Source organism: Mirounga leonina, unplaced genomic scaffold (genome assembly GCF_011800145.1).
Source record: "Mirounga leonina isolate KUSES-001 unplaced genomic scaffold, KU_Mleo_1.0 Mir_366, whole genome shotgun sequence".
Lineage (NCBI taxonomy): Eukaryota > Metazoa > Chordata > Mammalia > Carnivora > Phocidae > Mirounga > Mirounga leonina.
The window spans coordinates 1,043,083-1,063,093 of NW_023270709.1; the positions used below are offsets into that span (position 1 = coordinate 1,043,083).

Consider the following 20,011-nt stretch of genomic DNA (forward strand, 5'->3'; position numbering starts at 1 on the left):
GAATTCCTCTAAACAGCTACAACTCAGGACAGTGGCTACTGCTGAGTTGGGAGACATGCCTGGGAGGGCGCACAAAGGCGGCTTTGGGTGCTGATAAAGGCCTTTATGTGGACTTGAGGACTGGTGACACAGGTGTGTGGTTTACAAAAACTCAAGTTATGGTGTATGCAAGCTTCTGTATGTTTTGCTAAAGAGGTTTAAAAATAGGCCAAAGGGGCACCTGGTTGGCTCAGTTGGTACAACGTATTGCTCTTGATCTTGGGGGCATGAGTTCGAGCCCCATGTTGGGGATAGAGATTACTGTTTTTTTTTTTTTTTAAAGATTTTATTTATTTATTCATGAGAGACAGAGAGAGACAGAGGCAGAGGGAGGAGCAGGGAGCCCGATGCGGGACTCGATCCCAGGACCCTAGGATCATGACCTGAGCCGAAGGCAGACGCTTAACCGACTGAGCCACCCAGGCGTCCCGAGATTACTTTAAAAAGTAGTATAGAGGCACTTGGTGGCTCAGTTGGTTAAGTGTCTGCCTTCAGCTCAGCTCATGATCCCAGGGTTCTGGGATCGAGCCCCGCCCCAAGCTCCCTGGCTCAGCTGGGGGTCTGCTTCTCCCTCTCCCCCTCCTCCCTCAAATAAATAAAATCTTTAAAATTAAAAAAAATAGTAGTAATAATAAATACATGCATACACAAACACCACAATCTGTATCTTTGTCCCTAAGGCATGTGTCTATTCTGGAGGCTCTAATTTGCACCTGTGCACACACTCACATGCGTTCTTTCAATCCTATGAAGTACTATTCCTCTTTGACAGGTGACCAAGGTAAGGTAGAGAGACCAACTTAGCCAAGTGGCAGAGAAGCCAGGATTGGGTCCCCCAACCACAAAGCTGCACTACTTTTCAGAAAAAGGTTTCACAACCCCAGCACTGGTTTACAAGACTCAGAAGGGCAGGCACCTAGCTGTACTCATTAACACCAAGCCCAAAGCAGTGTGTTTATTGCATGTATGGAAAGTTATGAATATTCATTATTGCTTTCTGTATGCTTGTAGTTTTTCAAAATGAAAGATCTAACCACTGCAGCTCCAACCATGTATCTCTGAACATCCATGCCCCAACCTAGCTCCCTACTGAGGGGTCCTGGGTGCCAGGATCCTAAAAAGAACCAACAACAGGCAAAAACCCAGATCCCTCAGCACCAGGTAACTCTGAGATACAGACCTGGGCCCTTTGGTTTGCTCCCAAGTTTTCCTGGTTCAAAGAAGAGTTTTCCACCTCTGTTAGATGGAAAACCCTGACGTAACCTGGGTTTTAACTTTCTAGGTTTTGTTTCTAGGGCAAGTTTTTTTTTTTTTTAGTTCAAGATTTTATTTTTAAGTAATCTCTACACCTAACGTAGGACTCAAACTTACAACCCCAAGCTCAAGAGTCGCATGCTCTACTGACTGAACCAGCCAGGCACCCCTGTGGGGTAAGTCAAAAGCTGAGAGAAGTCATAATCCTCATAGCTGAACAGATCTCTAGCCAAGCAGAAGGTGGGATGGATAAAGGCTCTCAGGGTTCAAGCCATGAGGAAGCCACAAAGGCCAAGTGGAATGGGCCAGGCTGTAGATGGTTTGATCCCCATGCCCAATCAACCTTCGTTCACTGGTCTATACTTGCCCACACCTGAGCCTGACCCCATAAACAGTGTGACACAGACTTAGCCCAGTCCATTTATTGTGGAGGTTGTGGAGAGCAAGCAGATGTGGAGCAGAGCAGGCCAGACCCTCGTCTCTCCTCTCCCCTTCCCTGGCATCTACTGAAGCGGGTGTCAGGACTCAGTGATGCGAAGTGAGGCTGAGGAGGCCAGGGACTGCAATGAGAGGAGAGAAGCAGGCGACCAGGGCAGGGGTGGGGGTGGAGGGAGTGAGGCAGAGACAGCACAGTGCTAGTCAGAAAATGTGCACGGAAGTCTCCCCTTCATTCTTCTTGCTGCAAGTTCAGTCTGGGTCTTAAGATGGGCATAGGATGTGATCTACAACCAGATCTGAATGGAGGCAGCAGTGACCAGATTGCCAGAGGATTGGAAAGATGAGGGGGATGACGGACTCCGGTGACAGGAAAGGACACGAAGAAGCCACTATGCCTTCCCCAGGCTGGCCTAGGCAGACTCTAAACTCATTATTTTCTACGAGGTCCAGCACCACCAGTTTCTGGGAAAGAAAAGACACCAAAGCCATAGTCACGCTGGAAGTACAGAGGAAGGGAGGCCAGAGAAATCAGAGAGCAGAGAACATGAGTGTTTTAAGAGGGCAGCGCAGGGCTGTGGTGTTAGGGAAGAGATGCTGGAATGCAGTGAAATCCAGGAAGGCTAAGGCATCAGGGCCCAACCCAGGGAAGAACCAAAAGTCCTGAGCTATTGAGGAACAAATATATGCGACGCAGGTCAGCAATGGACAAGTTCAGGTTCAGGGGCAGGATGGCCGGGGCGTCCAACCCTTTGGGCTCCTTCCCAGCATGGAAGCTGCGGAGGGGCAGTGAGAGATTCAGGGCCTGGTAGAACCAGTGGATCTGGGACTCGGACAGGGGCAAGGCCCAGGCCCCAGCCGGGGGATCAGGTGGGGAGCTGTGGAGCTGGGGGCTGGACCAGGAGTTGCAGTAATCGTACTGGCAGCACTGGGCCTGGTACCAGTACTCCGAGAAGTAGGTATTGCGTTTTTCTTGGCAGCGGTAAGAATTATACTGTCCACAGCCTCGGATGAAGAAACGAATCTTGGTATCTGGAGAAGAGGGAACAGCTAACTAATAATCCCCGCTGCCTCCCATAGTCCCCAACCCTGTTATCCTTACCCCAGACTCTCCCATCCCTCACCCAGACCTGACTTCCATCCCAGACTCCTTCAGAAGGGGCCAGAAAAACTGGCTCAGTGGATCCCCCAGAACCCTCAACTCCTCCTTCCAGGATCCTGCTGTCTTCCTCTTGCACCCCAGGTCCTAAGCAGCCCTCGTCTGAGAGGAAAGGAGACCAAGCCATGGGCTATCCCAGCAGCAGCCCCTTCCTGGGGCTTGACTCACCGTAATAGATGGTGATCACCATACATGGTGATGGGGTGCTGATGGTGCACTTCTCTGAGCCTGAAATGCACCCTGTAGAAGGGTCTTCTAAGAGGCAGAGGTGGCAGGTCCGGACTTCAGGAACAGGGGCTGGGGAAGCAGAAGACAGGAGGGATGGGAGTGTTGGCTCATTCCAAGTTCTCTGCCTTGCCTGTGAACTAGGGCTACAGCCCCACACCCTTCCAGGACTCAGTCACTTCTCGTTCCTTGCCCCTGGGCCCCACTTACCTTTTGCCACTGCGAAGCCCACCATGACCAGCACACCTACAAGCATATGGGCCTTCATGATGGAATTCCGGGGAGAAGGCAGTCCCTGGGGGGTATCCCGAAACCGACCTTCCTGTGACCCAGCTCCTTGATCCTGAGCTGCAGGGTGGTTTTGACAGTTTGAGCAGGAGCTGTAGACGCAGAGCTATATTCCTTGGCTGGGGGAGGAAGTTATTAACTTGGCTGGAGGACAGCGTGTCCTCACCCACAAGGTCGTGTTCCTGTACGTGGGAGCAATGGCCCAGGCAACACCTGGGCCTTTATCCAGTTGCCTGTCTTTGTCCCTTGTGCCCTGAAAAGATCTATTCCCCCACCTCAAGGGTCCATGGATCAGCTTCTGTCTCTGGTACCACATGCTGTCCTCCCCACACAAGAGAACTGTCCCTATTGTGCTGGCAAAAACTTTGGCCAGGGACCCTGGGGCCCCAGCCTTCTGAGATGAACATGTCTTAGCCCCCAGCAGGGGGCGCACAGACACCACCCGGCAGCAATTCTGGACCTTGTCCCTCTCTCCACCCCTTAAAGGTTGTTTATTTCAGGACCACTTGCCCTGTAAAATCAAAACTGGAAGATGCTGTTGTTGATTATACTCCTTATGGTATAAATATACAGCCTTAGGTGGCCAAAAAAGAACAAGTATGTCTCTAGACTTTGAAATCTGATTTTCCCCTGGGTCTTTTCCTTGTGGCTTTGCACATACTAGAAATTCTGCTCTACTGCTAAAAACCTCACCCCAATACACTGGGCACCCATCTGTGCTGGTTTTCAACTTGAGGAGGGTGGGCTGGGCCATGAGGGTCCCTGGAATCAAGCAGAGCAGCACCCTCCCATCCCCCAACCCCAAGCACCAGCAGACCAGCTCATGGCCTTTTCTTCCACTTTATTTCATATTCCCACCACAATAATGACTCCTTTAATTTAAACTAAAAACCATAGAGGGTTCTTGAAAGGGTGGCAGCAAAGGATCGGAGGTGTCGAAGACTGAGGGCCAAGTGGGATGGGGAATCAGCGGATCGTCTTGACTGGGCTCTTGAAGTTGCTGGCGGCTTGGAGCTGCAGCTGGTAGGCCATTGGATGGATCTTGAAACCGTAGAGCCTGCGCGGGGGCAAAGGTCAGAGAGGCAGCAGGGTGAGCCCCACCCTGGCCCTGCCAGTGGCCTGAGTTTCCACCTCCCCACCCCAGCTTCTCCATGAGTCTGCTCAGTGCTTAAGGACAGTGGCTCCCAAACGGCTTCCCTCCAGAATATTGGGAAATATACCTTAAATAGCCATTAAAACTCAAATTCTAGACTACATGTAAACACACACACACGTATGTGATTGTATGTTTGTGTGTGTGTGTGCGGATTAGCACTTGTTTCAATATAATATCAAACTGTTCTTCCTGGTAAACATGATGTTCCAGGAAGATAAACCACACTTTTTCCTGGCTAACGGCTGAACAACCAAGATGATGACAGCTACCATTTAAATGGTACTTCAGGTGTCAAATGTTTTTCAAAGCAACTCACTATTTAAATATACCTTATCGGTCAGGTACTATCATCCCCATTTCATGGATAAGGGAACTGAGGCACAGGGAGGCAAATACCTTCCCCAAGGTTACTTGCTCTGGGAGAAGCAAACCTCAAGAAAGGACCATGCCCTGTCCTCCCTTCTCTCTGGGGAATCCCAAACCTTTCCTTTGACCCTGGGTGACTCTATCCCTGCTCCCCACCTGGGCACAAACTGGTTGGCGGGCCGCTTGGGCCGGTACTCGGGGTGCACCATGAAGAGCATGTGAGGGAAACCGGTGCCGAAGTAGGCGCCGTCCGTGTGATGGTGCCTCGATGACTTGGGTGTGTACACGTCCATGCACTTGGGGCAGTAGAGCTTCACCATGGCCTCACCTGGGATGTCCGAAAGGCCTGGGAGACAGCCAGACTCAGCAGGCCGGGCACCCCCAAGCCTGCCCCACCTCCCTCCCAGACTCAGGCCCAGACTTGCTGAGCCCCAACTCTTTCCCAGGAGGACCGGCCAATTGACGTGGCCTCCTTTCCCTTCTCCAATACTCACCGATGGGAAGCATTGGCTGGTTCTCACAGTACACACGGGGACAGTAGCCAAAGTCTCCCTGCTGGTACTTTTCCAACTGAGGTGAATAAAATGAAAGGGGTTGGTGGGTAGGTATAAGAGAAGAGGCAATCCCTTTGTCAGCCCAACCCATATTGCTCTGTCCTCCACTCCTGCCTTTCTGTCCAGAGACCCCTTCAAGCTGGCCCAAATGGGCCCTCGTACTCCCCTGCTTCCTTTCCTCCAGTTAGGCAGGTTACAGACCATCAGAGCCATTCGCTGTTTGTTCCCTGAGGAAGAGGCAGACTGCAACAACTTCCTGTCCAAGGTCACGTCTCCCTCCCTGTAAACACCTCAGTCAGCACAACCCCAATTAGGATTTAATTCCCAGGCCCCGTATCTGGGGTTCTTCCCCTCTTCTCAGCCACATTCCTTGACGAGGTTGAAAACGTGACTCCTCACTGCAGGAACCTCTGTTTCCCTTACTGCCTCAGAGGAGTCAAGGGGGAGCAGAGAGGCCTCACCATCTGGGCGATGCCACGGTTGGTGAGGATATAGCGGGCGTGGATCAATCCATAAAGCATCTCGGCTGCCTGCTCAATCAGGTCGCTCTGGTTGGGGTTGTCTTCCAGCTCTTCATCTGAAACATGGCCCCAGCCAATTGCAACCATTTGTCTTACAGCTTTCTTAGATGTCCCACCCACCTCCAGGGGCTACTGGCTACACAGTTTGCCTGGCACCCATCTTTGAACCACCCATCACCCGGGCATTTGACCCAGAAACCTGGGCCTCTGGCCCTTCCACCAACCCAAGACAGCTCTGCCTTCTCTCTACACCTCTTTAGCCTTTACTTTCTTCTCTCCCTCTCAACTCTCTCAACAAATAAATGAAAGATATCAATACAGAAGATGAAATTCTAGACTAAAAGGTGCAAGGCAAAACAAAGAAACAGGAAATGAGACTCATGGGGAAACTAGCATTAGGGGATAGAACCAAATTACAGGATCAGAGTGCAGGTACAGGTGGTGTAAGTCACAAACCCAGGCAAAAGTCAGATGGGGGACCAAAATGAAGGACAGGACTTTGGATAAGAAGAGTCAGAGAACCAAAAGAAAATTTAGAAATTCAAGAAGCAGATAAACAAGAATATGAAAAGAAAAAACAAAACAAAACAAAAAACCCATTCACACACAGAACAACCCTGAGGGTGCCTCACCAGGCTCCAGGTCCAAGATCATGTCTAGAGCTTGTCGATAGTGAGGAACCTGCTCATTGAGTCCAGTGAGATTGAATTTGTCCTGGATGTAGTCTTCATCTACCTGTCAAGATGTGGAAGTCAAGAAGAAACCCACAGCAGAATCCTCAGCTTTGACCTAGGCACACTGCTCTAATTGATGCCTTATTCTCAACACAACTGCTTCTGTTTCCCCTCATTCCCCAATTCCAACTCAGCAGAACTACTTGAGTCTCTCTCTCCAGTTCACATATACTGCCTTCCCATAAAAGCTTTGGCTTTTCTTTTAAACAGCTACAACAATCTCCTCCTTAAAGAAACATTCCTTTCGGGCGCCTGGATGGCTCAGTTGGTTAAGCGACTGCTTTCGGCTCAGGTCATGATCCTGGAGTCCCTGGATCGAGTCCCGCATCGGGCTCCCTGCTCAGCAGGGAGCCTGCTTCTCCCTCTGACCCTCCCCCCTCTCATGTGCTCTCTCTCTCTCAAATAAACAAATAAAATCTTAAAAAAAAAAAAAAAAGAAACATTCCTTTCAAAAATCCCTGTTCCTACTCCTGCCCCCCATCTCTACAAATCAGTTTTGTCTTCTCCTTAGGGGCAGCTGGATCTCTAAGGAAAGTGGAGACTGTGGGTGCCTGTGTGGCTCAGTCGTTAACTGGCTGCCTTCGGTCATGAACCCAGGGTTCTGGGATTGAGCCCCGCATCGGGCTCCCTGCTCAGCTGGAAGCCTGCTTCTCCTTCTCCCACTCCCCCCTGCTTGTGTTCCCTCTCTCTGTCAAATAAATAAATAAAATCTTAAAAAAAAAAAAAAAGTGGAGACTGAACAGCTTGGGTCCTGTGGGCAGTTACAATCCTTTATATTACCAGCACACAACTTTGCCCATTACAAGACATTTTCACAAACAGCATTTTAATTCTAACAGGCTCCCAAAGTATGGACTACCAGTACTAGTGTAATAATAATAATAATAATAATAGTAATAATAATAATAATAAAGTTGACTTGTCCAATGCTATATAATAATAATATTAAAGTTGACTTGTCCAATGTTATATTGCTGGAGAATAACACGCTTGGGACTTGGGCAGTCTTGCCACTTCACAAGTTAATGAGGGGGGTTACTGAAGGGACTCTTCCTTGACAGGAAAAAGTTTCTATGGCAGCCTGTAAGAGAAGTGTGTGGAAGCTAAATATGTGGGAAAATATATAGCCAAACTTTGTGAGGAGATGGCTGGGAGATTGAGAAGAACTCACTTCACAGAAGAATTCATTGCCACGGAGCCCACAGAACCAGGAAATCCAGGACACCTCCTCTGAGCTGCTCATCTTCACGTCAGCTGGAGAAAAACAGAGTGTAAGTAAAGCCCAATCTCTCCCACCCAGCCTCTGGTATCCTCCCTCCTCCCACACTTTGCTCTCCAACCATGAAAGAGTTTGGGGCCACCTTTCCTTAAAACATCCTAGACTCTGGAGCGCCCCTCTCCAGTTCCTGTTATTCACACCTTGGCCCCTTTTCTGAGATTAGAGATTCTCTGGAGTCCTATACTTTCGAGAAACCGACAGGTCTTGACCCACCAGTCTTACCCACACCCCTAACGCTCCCGAAGACCTGCCCCCTTCCTCTTCATGTCAACTCCGGCAGGGCCCTCGGCTCGAGATCCCTACCCCGCAGGTCTCTGCATGTTCCCGGCGCCTTTCCCAAAGGTTCCGAAGTTTATCCTTTCCAAGCAAAAGCTGGGCCCCTTTTTCTCTCACGGCCTGCGGGTGGCCGTGAGGGCCCTTTCACAGGAGTCCCCACATCCCGCCTCCGCCCCTCAGACCATCCCTCCCTCCCCCAGTGCCGGACCGGGTCACTTCCTTCCCACCCCCACATCAACGCGCGGAGACCCCATGTGCCGCGCCTAAGGACAGGGGACTCGGCGCGGCGACGACCTCAGACTCACCGGCTGGACGGGGACCGGGAACAGGGTGGGGGAGGGGAGTTGCTGCTTCCAAAGAACCGCGACGGCTACAGCGCAGGCCGCGGACCCGACCGCGGCAGGCGAAGGGGGGGGGGGGGGGGGGGAGTGGAAATTGGGGAGGGTGGGGAGAGGGCAACGCGCAAACGCCAAGGGTCGAGCGCCGCAGTGAACGCCGGGAAATGGAGTCCCCGGTAAAGAGAAACTGGCGAAGCGAGGGAAAGGCGAACTACGAATCCCAGGACGACTCACGAACGACCCTGGCGTCGCGAGGCCCATGAGCACGGCGCTCGGGGGGGGGGGGGGGGGGGCGCAGCGGGGTGCCACCGGAAGCGGAAGCGCAGTACCCCCCTCTGGGCCAGGGAGTATGGGAAAGAGAGTCGTGGGATTCCGCGACTGAGGGGCCGAGAGGGGCGGGGAAAGGAACGAGGCTGGCCGCTGATTTCTTATAGCTCCCCTCACGCAGCAAGGTTCGGCTTCAGGCGCTCGCCTGATGCCCAGGATACTGACCTCATCCCCGTCTAACCCACCGGGTCCTCATTGCCTGTCAAGCCTCTTACCCGAGTCAGGCCGGCCACTGGAGGCCCCGTCGGGGCCTGTGTTTCACCCCGGGTTGTGGTCTCCTCAGGCGGGAGGTGAGGCCGGGCTCCTTGCTGAGGGACGTGGGAAGGGTGGGATGGGCTGAGGTGAGCGGTGTGAGAAACGGGACGGCCCCGTGCGCTAACCTGAGGTAGCACCAGCCATTCTGCTGCTCGTCCCCTTGCACTTCTCCATTTCCTCTTAGGGCTTGAATGGGGCCTTCTGCTGCGGGCACTAAGTGTGACCTTCGAACCCTGGTCAGAATAATGGTGAGGGGCAGCGTGACGTTATTTCATTTCACAGCTTCGGGGCATTCCACAGGTTTCCTTCCGCCTCCTCAGAGCCTTTCATAACTCACAGAGTGGTTTCGCAGCTCTAAAAAATGAGCTCGGAGCGGGGACCACGTTCGGGGAGGCGAAGGGCATTGTGGGGGCGTTATGTAAAAGTAGGACCCCAACCGACAGATCCTCTGTCCTCGCGCTACCTAGGCACGTGGCATTTTGAGCGGGTGCTATTGGAAAGGTCCCGGGGCGGGGAAGCTGAACCTGGCGCTTCGCACATGACTGAGCCCTCAAGTTATGTTTTGTGTTGGTGTTTTGTTGTTTTTTCCAGTCACGCGTGCGTGTTCGGGTCGTGTGGCTATTTGATCGTCAGCTCCTTTGCTTAGAGTAGCCCCGTTTCGCCGTTCGGAGATCACAAAGTCACGGAGACTGGAGCTTCTCCCCCAAATCTGCTTACTTCTGTAGAAGCGTTAAAGTCTGTTTTTCTTTGGGAAGACCAGACCCCGACATAGGATCAAGGAAGATTTAAAGGGCGGTGCAGAGCCACCAAGGGATTGGCTTGCTTGTTTCATATTCCCTTTATCTAGTCTCATCTTTTCAGTTCTCCCAAAAGCCATGTCCAGGCCCTCCCTCATCACCTTCACCCCAGCCACCAACCCCAGCGACCTCTGGAAAGATGGGCAGCAGCAGTCACAGCCTGAAGAGCTGGAGCCCACCTTGGATGGGGCTGCAGCCCGGGCTTTCTATGAGACCCTGATTTCAGATGAGAGCAGTGTCTCTGAATCCCAGAGATCTCAGCCTGAACCTGCCAGTAAGAGAAAGAGGAAGAAGAGAAGAATGATGAGGGAAGCTGCTTCAGGAGCCTCGGGAGGACATGGACAAAGGAGATCCCTTGAGGCAGAGGACAAGATGACCCAGTGGATACTGAGGGCGGCTCAGGAAGGTGACCTGGCAGAACTAAGAAGGCTGTTGGATCCCCGTGAGGCAGGGGGAGCCGGGGGCAATATCAACACTCGGGATGCCTTCTGGTGGACCCCCCTGATGTGTGCTGCTCGAGCAGGCCAGGGGGCTGCTGTGCGTTATCTCCTGGGCCGTGGAGCTGCCTGGGTGGGCGTCTGTGAGCTGGGTGGCAAGGATGCTGCTCAGCTGGCTGAAGAAGCAGGTTTCTCTGAGGTGGCGCGCATGGTCAGAGAGAGCCATGGAGAGATGAGGAGTCCAGAGAACCGGTGAGGGGAAGCCTTAGCCCATGCCCATCTTTCAGTGTGTTCTGCCCTTCCTAGCCACTCCACACCAGGGGCTCCAGAACAGAGCTAAAGCTTCTCTCCCTGATCCCCCAGTATAGGTTGATAAGGCAGTGTAATAGAGTGATAATAAACATGAGCTCCCTGGGTTAAAATCCTAATTCTACCTTACTTGGGCAAGAACCAAATTTTTATGTGCCTCATTTTCCTTATCTGAGAAATGGGGGTATAAGAGCACCTTTGTTAAAGGGTTGTTAGAATTTAATGGGTCAATATACGTAAAGTGCTAGAATGATGCTTACCATATAATAAGCACTGTATACATATTAATTGTAGTCGTTGTTAAGCTTTGCCCAAGAACTTGAGGCCTGGTTGCCATTTCTCCTCCCAACTGTTCCCCTCTGGGTCCCTCATTGCTAAGTGGTTTGGAAGGCAATTTGTTTTTTAGCAGAAAGACTGGAAGGACTTCCCACCTTGCCACCCACCTGTGAGGCCTCAACTCTTCCCTGCCCTGAACTCTGTTCTCTTTTTTCCTCTGCAGGTCCCAATCCCCGTTCCTCCGGTACTGTGAGACCTGCAATGCCCACTTTCAAGACTCTAACCATTACACATCCACTGCTCACCTGCTGTCACTGCCCCGTGATCTCAGGTCCCCCAACCTGCCCCTTGGGGTTCCCACCTCCAGCCCAGGCTTCAAGTTGCTACTGAGGGGAGGCTGGGAGCCTGGAATGGGGCTGGGACCTCGGGGTGAAGGCCGCACCAACCCCATCCCCACTGTCCTCAAGAGGGACCAGGAAGGATTAGGCTACAGATCAGTGCCCCAACCCCGAGTCACACACTTCCTGGCTCAAGATACTCGGGCCGTGGCTGGGAGGGAGAGAGCCCCTCGGGTGACCACATTGAGCCGGAGGGAGGAGAGAAGGCAGGAGGAGAAGCACAGGGCCTGGGAGCGGGATCTGAGGACATACATGAACCTTGAGTTCTGACCTTGGTAAGGTCTGATCCTGGTCTATTGCTGAAGTCTGAACTTGGACCTAGGCCCTTTGGCTTTTACTTCCTGGGGTCTGTCCAGGTCCCAGACCCTCAGATTTTAGTCAGTGGGCTCTGTCTTTGGGAGAGAGGAGCTGAGAGCTGAAAAATAAATCAAACTTCTTCCTCTTTTGTGTTTATTCACTTTTTTTTTTTAAAGATTTTATTTATTTGAGAGAGAGAGGATGAGAGAGAGCACATGAGAGGGGGGAGGGTCAGAGGGAGAAGCAGACTCCCCACTGAGCAGGGATCCAGGGACTCCAGGATCATGACCTGAGCCAAAGGCAGTCGCTTAACCAACTGAGCTACCCAGGCGCCCCGTGTTTATTCACTTTTCTGGAAACTATTGTGGGAAAGCCGAACAAGTCTGGGGGCCACATGCAAGTCCCACCTGAGCCAGAAGGGGTAGCCCTTCCTGGTGGCATGGTAGGGTCACCTCCCTGCCAGTCTGGTTCATTTCCAGGTCCTAGCCCCTGCCTGGAATGCCCCACGTATTCTTTCAGTCCCCTGAGCCAGGAATTGCCCAAGCTCTGTGCCAGTCTCACCTACCCCAGGAAGCGTCCCCTGACCACTGCAGCCAATTCAATCACTGTGTTTATTTTATTTTTTTCAATTACTGATTTTAAACAAGATCATACACTATATGCTAAGAAGAGAAGTAAAACATATTCCTAACCTTCTAATTGCTTACAGCTAGAGGAGGCAGGCTATGACCGTGATCAAATATACAGTGCATGGTGATCGGGGAAGCCTGGGAAAGCTCATGGGGGTGATGAGAGTAGGTAGGGTCTTGCAGGAAGAGGCCAATGGGCTGGGAGGGCCCAAGAATATCCAGCCTCTACCATGATGTTGGCTGAACTAGAGCCAGCACCTCCCAGTGTACATTTTGGCCTCCCAAATGTAACCTTTAAGTCAAGGTTCTTCATTTTACTACCTGAAAACGCCTGAGGGCGGGAAGCACATTCTATTTGTCTACACTTGTCTCCCCTTCCCTTCTGCCGCTCATACCAGGTGCTGAGCCTAAGTAGAGCTCACTGTTGTCAGACCCAGGAAGTAAAATCTGCATGGAGGGGCAGGGAAGATCAGCACAAGTCCTACAGAAGCAGTTTGCTTTTCCGGAAAAGCCTTTCATGAAGTCATGGACATGAAAAGGAGGAGTTGGGGGTGGGGGTGGGGGTGGGGTGCAGGGAAGAACCAAAGGACGGGAGGCTAAAGGGAGCGGAGGAATTTAGGGGAGCACTAGCGCCCAGGGACCTGTGGGCGACGAAGATGGATGGCTAGGTTTATACTCCTGCCCCGGCCCTGCCAGATCTCGGCTGGCGCCCTGCTGAGTGGCGCGTACTAATGGCGCGGGGACGCGGGGGGCGGTGGATCCGCAGGGTCCGCCCAGCGAACTGCGGGCTCCGCCCCCGTCTGTCCCTCCCGGCCCAGTGCAGCAGCTTCCGGGCTTTGCGGCTCCAGGCGGCCTGCTGAGGTCGCGGCCACGACGCCGGGCCCGGGAGGGGTCGCAACGCACCGCGCCCGGATGCCTGGGTCCCCAGGCAGGCCCGCGCTTGGCCTCGCGACGAGGATCTCCCAGGACATCTCTGGCCTGACCTTGCGGAGACCGCGTCTCAGCTGCGTGCTCGGGGACCGGTCGGGCCGCTTTGTAGGATTCATAGCTCTCTAAATCGAGAGAAGAGCGCTGCTGGCTGGAGTTTGCTGAACACCTCTCTCCTAACCCCCAGTAAGAGACTGCCTGTTCTTGAGCTCCCTTAGGTCAGCAGTTCAGGACTCTCCAGATTGGGAGCACCTGAGACCCAGGGCCACCTTCCTTCCTTCCTTCTTGGATGGAGCACCGCCTCTCCAGTTTCTGGGGCACCTTGGGGCGTGGCCTTGGTGAGTGAAACTTGGGGTGCTGCCTGCAGAAAAGGAGACCCCAGAAACCTAGGGAGGACACCGTGGAGGTGACCCAGGCCTTGTCAGGTCTTGGGGATTCTTGTCCTGAATCTTGTGTTTGGGGTGGTGGTGGCGGTAGTGGTGGTGGTGAATGAATTTGGATGTGCCTCCCTTCTTTACCTCAAAACTGAAAAGGAAACAAGCCACTTGCCACACTTGAGGCTGCAGCACATCCAGGGAAGTGGGGAGCCATTTCTGAATTCAGAGTAGGACTCACGACACAGGTAACAGTTCTTCTGAGCTTGAACGGACTCTGGCTTCTGAGGAGACACTCAGCCTCCAAACCCGAGAATCGAAGCAGTTCCAGGAAGCAGCCCCAGAATTGGGGGGCTCACGACACATCCCAGCCATGTTCCTGCGACGGCTTGGTGGCTGGCTACCTCGCCCTTGGGGCCGCCGGAAACCAATGAAGCCTGACCTGCCTACCCCAGAACTCAGACGAGTGGACAGCTCCTCTGAGAATTCAGGGAGTGACTGGGATAGTGCCCCAGAAACCATGGGAGATGTGGGGCCTCCCAAGACCAAGGACCCAGGGGCACGGAGGAGCTCTGAGGCTGCTCCAGAACCAAGTAGGGAGTCCCGAGATGAGGAACTGGGGAGCAACAGAATGGATTCCTTCAAGTGGGACAAGACTGTCTCTAACACTCAAGAGTCTGGGAGACTGGAGACTGGAGGAACCATTCCCAAACGGGGCCGGGATCCTGTGGGCTCAAGTGGCACCAGACCTGGAGTGTCCCCTGAAGGGGAACTGAGCCCCCCTGGGCCAGAAGCCCCAGTGGAGAAGCCAGGGCGGCGTCAGAAGCTGCTGGGCTGGCTGCGGGGGGATCCAGGTGGGGGAGCAGGGGCTCCCTTGCAGTACCTGGGGGGCCCAGAGGAGTGTCTGCAGATCTCAACCAACCTGACTCTGCACCTGCTGGAGCTGCTGGCCTCAGCCCTGCTGGGGCTGTGCTCACGGCCTCTGAGGGCAGCTTTGGATGCATTGGGCCTGCGCGGACCGCTGGGCCTCTGGCTGCATGGGCTACTGTCCTTCCTGGCTGCCCTGCACGGGCTCCATGCTGTGTTGAGCCTACTTACTGCTCACCCCCTGCACTTTGCCTGCCTCTTTGGTCTCCTACAGGCCCTGGTGCTGGCTGTCAGCCTCCGGGAGCCCAGTGGGGAGGAGGAAACCACTGATTTGGAGGACGAGAAGTTGGAGAGGGAGGGTGAGGAATAGAGAGGAGACCCAGGAGAGGGGCTGTGACTGCAGGATAGAGTGTGACCTAGTGCCCCCATCCTGAGTGGGGTGGGAGCAAGAGTGAAGATAGTGTGGCCTGTAGGAGAGTGGGGGCCATGACCCAGATTGTAAGCACAGGGACCTCAGGGATGGGGAAGAAACCCCAGAGTATGAGGGCATGGCCCCCCTTCATACACAGGAGAGAGTAGAGCTGTTTAGGGTATCTGTTTATGGACTATGGGGATATCACCCTTGAATTCACCAGCTGTTCTTACTCTGCTTTTACATTTCTTCCACTTCCAGTTTTTTCTCTCCACCTTTACTTTTTAAAAGAAAAAAAAAAAAATAAGCGTGGTGGTGAAAAATAAAGACTAAAGATCCTCTTTACCTTTCAAAACTACCTTGGAGTGGAGCAGACCAGAGGCAGACAGGCCTCTGACTAGGGTAAGAGGGTGGCTGGAGACCCAAGGAATCCCTTGGATCCTAGGATCTGAGCCACAAGGGAAGAATGGGACGGTGAGGTGGGTGGATTAAGGGGTGTGGATAGGAGCCGATGGTGACAGGGAGCCTGCAGGAAGGATCTGGGTATTCCCAGGAGCCAGGGGGAGTGGGGATAGTGCAGGCAGTATTGGCAGGAGGGCCAATTCAGAGGGGTTGGCAGCTCAGACAGGAAGTATGGGGAAGCACTGGACCTTGGAGTCCCCACTCTGGGGTTAGGGGTTTGCACACTCAGCAATAAACAACTGTGTCACACCAAATCCTAAATATACCACTACAAAGAGAGTTACCACCACTCAGTGTCCTTCCTGATGCCGTCCAGCTGGGGGTTTAGGTGGTAGAAGGTCCAGGGGGAATATTGAAATGGAGGTGGGGGGATTGATGTTTGGAGACAAACCCAAAATGAGATGAGGATTGAAAAATCATCTTTATTACTCTTGGAGTTGGGAGTCTCCAGCTTCTCCTCCCCCCAGCACAACTGCAGCTCCCACCATATCCATCTGGGGCACAGATGAAGCTACAGGTCAGTTACTGGACAGCTCGCAGACCTCTGGTGGGAGGAGGGAGAAAAGAAGAGGATGGAAAGGAAGGAACTCCAGGGAGAAAAGCAAGGTTGGTGGTAATGGGGTGGAGGAGAATGCATTCCCGCTTTTCCTCGCATCAAAGAAGGGGTCCCTGAGGCCCGTTTCCTTTTGTGTCTAACCCCCTTGCCCCTTTTATCCACCGCAAACTCAAGAAACCTCTCTTTTGAGTAGCCCAGAGCCCATCCTGGCTCCCTCAGGTGACACCACAGCTCTTGGCCACATCCTTCTGGTGCCATCACAGCCTATGACACAAATGGAGGTGTCAGCACAGCCACTCTAATGATGTCAGCCTTTGACCATGTCCTCCAGTGACATCACTTGAGTCCCTTTCAGCCGGCACCTGCAGAAGACTTGGTGAGTCCTAGTCCTCTTTTGTGGGACTTTACCCCCTCACCTTGATTCCTGGGAGTCCGTAAAAAGGCCTTGAAATCCAGGCAGGAGGTCAGGGACTGGAATTCCTCCACGCACTTCTCAGGAGGGTGTGGTGAGCCATCTGAAAGAGCAGGGCAGGGCCAGGCCCATCAAAGTCCCAGTTTCTCAGTACCTCCCTCTCCCTGGTGAGGACCTCATGGAAGCAGCACCCAGCCCTTCCTTGGATGATATCATAGGGCCCAGAGTGAGAGGCTCTCCTGCCCTTCTGCTGTTTCTCTCCAACCCTTCCTGCCTGGCATCCCCACTCACTGTAGAGGAGGAAGCGCTGGTAACCCTGGCCTGACTCTTTCAGCATGATTCCACCTGGGCATGAGCTGGAGAAGAGCTTGGTCTTCATGTCAGGGCGGCCTGTTGGGGCAGAGATTTGGGGGGGAGACTGTGAGGTCAGAGATGCAAAACCAAGCAAGCCCAGGGGACTTGGGGAGGGTGAGGGCTGGAGAGAACCAACCTTCAGTTCTGAGATCTGTGCTCCCCTCAGTCAGGTGGTAGATCCATTTCCGGGGCACACAGAGCCCATTTTTCCTACAGAAGTGGTGGCAAGGATGAAAGACTGAGTGACACCCTAGCCACACAGTACCAGCCTCTATTCCATCTTATTTCTCTTTGAAGCCTGGGTCCCCTTGGGTTTCAAGCTACCAAGGGACAGGTGGTTAGGCCCATCTCTCTTCAGAGGTTAACTAATAGAACCATTGAACTCAGTGGGCCAAGAATAGTGGATATCCCAAAGAGCCTAGCTCTTTGTGGGTGGGTGCTCATATTTTGGGCAGAGACTGCACCTCCTGGTGTCTCTGCCTCCTCACCACTCACATGCGGATGGTAGCGCGAAGCTGGAGCTTCATGGGGGCAGAGCCTGTAGTCATGTTGAAGACAATGTTGTCCACAGGGTCAAAAGTCACCAACTCCTCCTTGGTGGGAGCTGCCCCTGCGATAAAGTACCACCTGCCCAGGTGTGGCTCTGGGAACTGCAGAGAATGAGAGGATCAGAAGAGGGTGGGTCCCCACTACAGGGCCCATTCAACCTCTTCATCACCACTCTTAAGATGGCAGGACTTAGCAGTGGAGTGGCAGCTGCTTTTTTCCAACGAAGGGTTGGGTTATGACAGGAAGTCATTAAGCGACTTTTCCTTTGTAGCCCCCTCAATCAACCTGAGTAACCACCCACCTCACAATTCTACCGTGTCTCCACATTGATGGCCACAGTACTAAATTTTTTTTTTTTTTTTTACTTGTTCTTGCATTCGTTATCGTAATACACCCTTTCTCCCTTCCTTTCCCAACGTGGCTTCTGGTCATCCAAGGCCACCCACCCAAGTCCCTCAGAGCCCCCACCATCAGCTTCCCCCATTCTCAGTCCATACCTCTTTCCCATCCACTCCCTGAGTTGTCAGTTGACTGTACTCAGGGCACTGGTAGATGGAGTTAAGGAGAATACCACAGAGGTAGAGCAGAGCTGCCCATATTTGGTGGACCATCTTCAGGCAGAAGGGAGCTGGTGCTCTTCGTGAAGTGGCTGGTGCCTTAACTGCTCTCTCCCCCTGCTAGTTATTCAGTCCACTCTGCTTCCAGCCCCCTTGCCTCGACCCTTGACCCTTTCACCTGCTAATGAGTAACTTCAACCTTGTTTTCCAACCCAAGCCTGGATTACCTACAGTGTTTGGGCCTTCCTCCCCCTCTTCTAGATGCCATCACTCCATAATATACCCTGGCAGGGTCTCAGGAATTATGAGAGCTGAACCCTCTAGGTAGAAGCCTGTGGTCTTTCAACCCATATTTGTGCTGGATATCTGCTCTGTTGTACAGCACTGAAGAGAGGTGAACTGATTCTTTCATTCATCACCTAGCAAACTGTTGTGAGTCCCAGCTGTTTGCCCAGCTAAGCCCTAGAGACATAAAAATGAATGACAGTCGCTGGCCTTGAGAGCAGTAAAAAAAACTAGTTGTGTAAACAAAACAAATCCTTGCAGTACACAGCCTGGTAAGTTCTTTAGGACAGGTATGAACCAGGTGCTGGGGCCTGGTGAATGGGAGGCCTTCTCGCTGAAGTTTGTAATTAGGGAAACAATATGAACACCCCTGAGAAAAGTTCACTGACACGAGCTCATTCACTCAACATTTATTACCAGAAGGAAGAGGCTACATCAGTAAAGGTTAGAGGATAGATATTGGTGTTAGGCAGAGTGGGTGCAAACCCTAACTCCACTATTTGTTAGATCTTGGACAATTTTATTAATCTCTATGCCTGTTTTTTTTTCACTTGTAAAATGATCAAACCATCAATCTCATAGGATTGAAAGAGATAATGCATGTAAAGCCCTTAGCAAAGGCCTGCACGTGGTTAAGTCCAAAGTAAATATTCACTATAATTAATGTTTGTAAAGGCACTTATTACAGTTTCTAGTGGGCTATAGGTTCTCAAATAATAGTACGGAAAGAATTGTCAAGAGGCACTCATTGGATAGTGCCAAGTGGGTGGAGCAATTAATGCAATGAGAGATGGGGCTTCCTTAATAGATTATGTATAAACCACAGACTGCCAAAAAATTTCTGAGAGGTGAGGCTTGCTATGGGTTTGCGATTTAGTTAAAAGAACCAAGTTTGGGTGATGGGTATATGAAGGCCCCTTGTAACATTTGGGGGTAATGTTTGCCATTTTTTTAGTAAGAAGAAGCAAATATATATAAAATACAACAATTTATAGGAGCAGTAAAGTAGAAATGCTTGACCCGGGGTCTGGTAGGCCTGGACTTGCCAGTTCTGCCGCTTACTTTCGCCTAAGTGTACTCCCCTATCTCAGGTGTTGAAAGCCTTTTAAATGGGGCAGTACGCAAAACCCTGAGCAATTTGGCTGGCACAAACCAAGTGCTCACTAAACAGGTGTTTATTAGAACTCTTAACTGAAACAGTACTGGGACCTGGGTAGAAACTACGAAACCCAGAAAGGCTGTGGACACCGGGGACAGGTAGGCCGGCAGCCACGAGACGGTAGAAGTTGCAGCGCCGCGGGGCCAGGGCCCTTGCCCGAGGGCGGGGGGCGGGGCGCGACTGCCCAGTCTGACCGTCGACCCCGGCCAGCGGAAGCCCTGCGGTGGCCCCTTCAATAGCCCAGGATCGGACTCTTGTGCTTCGGTCCAGTCTGACTCCATTCGCTCCCAATTCCCAAACTTGGAGGCGCCCTTTCTGACGAAAGTCCTGAAAAGCAGTAAATCCTTAGTTGCTCCAGAACATGGCGTGTCCTCCCGGCCGCACACCGCCGGCGAGGAACATGGCGCCCACACCCCGCCAAACGCCCACCGGGCAGCACCGAAAGCCCCAACGACGCGACAGCACACCCAGGTTGCTCGCGAACCATCTCCAACCGCCTAAAGCAGGAGGACTTCCGGAGGCGCCGAAGGAGTAGCGCCGCGAGGGCCAGTGAGAAGACAGAATTTTAGGAGGCCAGCACAGTGCCGCCTCAAGTTCTCTGCCGGCCAAGACTTTAACATAGATTCATGAGGAACAATCCCCAGTCCCCAAACTCCCAAGAGGCACACAACTGTCCAAAGCCTCTCGAGGTATAGAGTCTCTTCTGGTAATTATTTTCAGGCATTTATAGTAGCCACCTCAACCTCCC

At 52.6% G+C, this 20,011-nt stretch overlaps 5 protein-coding genes across 7 annotated transcripts; 2 read left to right on the forward strand and 3 right to left on the reverse strand.

Annotated features, from left to right (window-relative positions):
• Positions 1–1,700: 1,700 nt before the first annotated feature.
• On the reverse strand, positions 1,701–4,213 carry LY6G5B (lymphocyte antigen 6 family member G5B). The gene is made up of 3 exons (XM_035030583.1): positions 3,323–4,213; positions 3,056–3,184; positions 1,701–2,760 (listed from the first exon to the last, which is right to left on the reverse strand). Exons 1-3 carry the CDS (start codon positions 3,378–3,380, stop codon positions 2,360–2,362), a joined length of 588 nt encoding a protein of 195 aa, XP_034886474.1. The 5' UTR covers positions 3,381–4,213; the 3' UTR covers positions 1,701–2,359.
• Positions 4,214–4,224: 11 nt separating this feature from the next.
• On the reverse strand, positions 4,225–8,721 carry CSNK2B (casein kinase 2 beta). 2 transcript variants are annotated; one of them, XM_035030581.1, is made up of 7 exons: positions 8,592–8,721; positions 7,903–7,985; positions 6,630–6,732; positions 5,938–6,053; positions 5,417–5,492; positions 5,079–5,268; positions 4,228–4,457 (listed from the first exon to the last, which is right to left on the reverse strand). In XM_035030581.1, the coding sequence occupies exons 2-7, from the start codon at positions 7,972–7,974 to the stop codon at positions 4,367–4,369; spliced, it is 648 nt and encodes a 215-aa protein (XP_034886472.1). In that variant the 5' UTR covers positions 7,975–7,985; positions 8,592–8,721; the 3' UTR covers positions 4,228–4,366. The 2 variants fall into 2 exon arrangements, with proteins under 2 accessions (XP_034886473.1, XP_034886472.1); XM_035030582.1 differs by lacking the exon at positions 5,079–5,268 and having other exon boundaries at positions 4,225–4,457; positions 8,592–8,704.
• A 227-nt stretch (positions 8,722–8,948) lies between these two features.
• On the forward strand, positions 8,949–11,864 carry GPANK1 (G-patch domain and ankyrin repeats 1). 2 transcript variants are annotated; one of them, XM_035030587.1, is made up of 4 exons: positions 8,949–9,241; positions 9,391–9,454; positions 9,798–10,692; positions 11,249–11,864. In XM_035030587.1, the coding sequence occupies exons 3-4, from the start codon at positions 10,082–10,084 to the stop codon at positions 11,691–11,693; spliced, it is 1,056 nt and encodes a 351-aa protein (XP_034886478.1). In that variant the 5' UTR covers positions 8,949–9,241; positions 9,391–9,454; positions 9,798–10,081; the 3' UTR covers positions 11,694–11,864. The 2 variants fall into 2 exon arrangements, with proteins under 2 accessions (XP_034886478.1, XP_034886477.1); XM_035030586.1 differs by lacking the exon at positions 9,391–9,454.
• A 1,301-nt stretch (positions 11,865–13,165) lies between these two features.
• CUNH6orf47 (chromosome unknown C6orf47 homolog) lies at positions 13,166–15,560 on the forward strand. The gene has a single exon (XM_035030603.1). It carries the CDS (start codon positions 14,024–14,026, stop codon positions 14,885–14,887), a length of 864 nt encoding a protein of 287 aa, XP_034886494.1. The 5' UTR covers positions 13,166–14,023; the 3' UTR covers positions 14,888–15,560.
• Positions 15,561–15,793: 233 nt separating this feature from the next.
• APOM (apolipoprotein M) lies at positions 15,794–18,083 on the reverse strand. Its single transcript, XM_035030604.1, has 6 exons — positions 17,760–18,083; positions 17,209–17,363; positions 16,850–16,923; positions 16,651–16,749; positions 16,364–16,462; positions 15,794–15,935 (listed from the first exon to the last, which is right to left on the reverse strand). Exons 1-6 carry the CDS (start codon positions 17,871–17,873, stop codon positions 15,910–15,912), a joined length of 567 nt encoding a protein of 188 aa, XP_034886495.1. The 5' UTR covers positions 17,874–18,083; the 3' UTR covers positions 15,794–15,909.
• Positions 18,084–20,011: the final 1,928 nt, after the last annotated feature.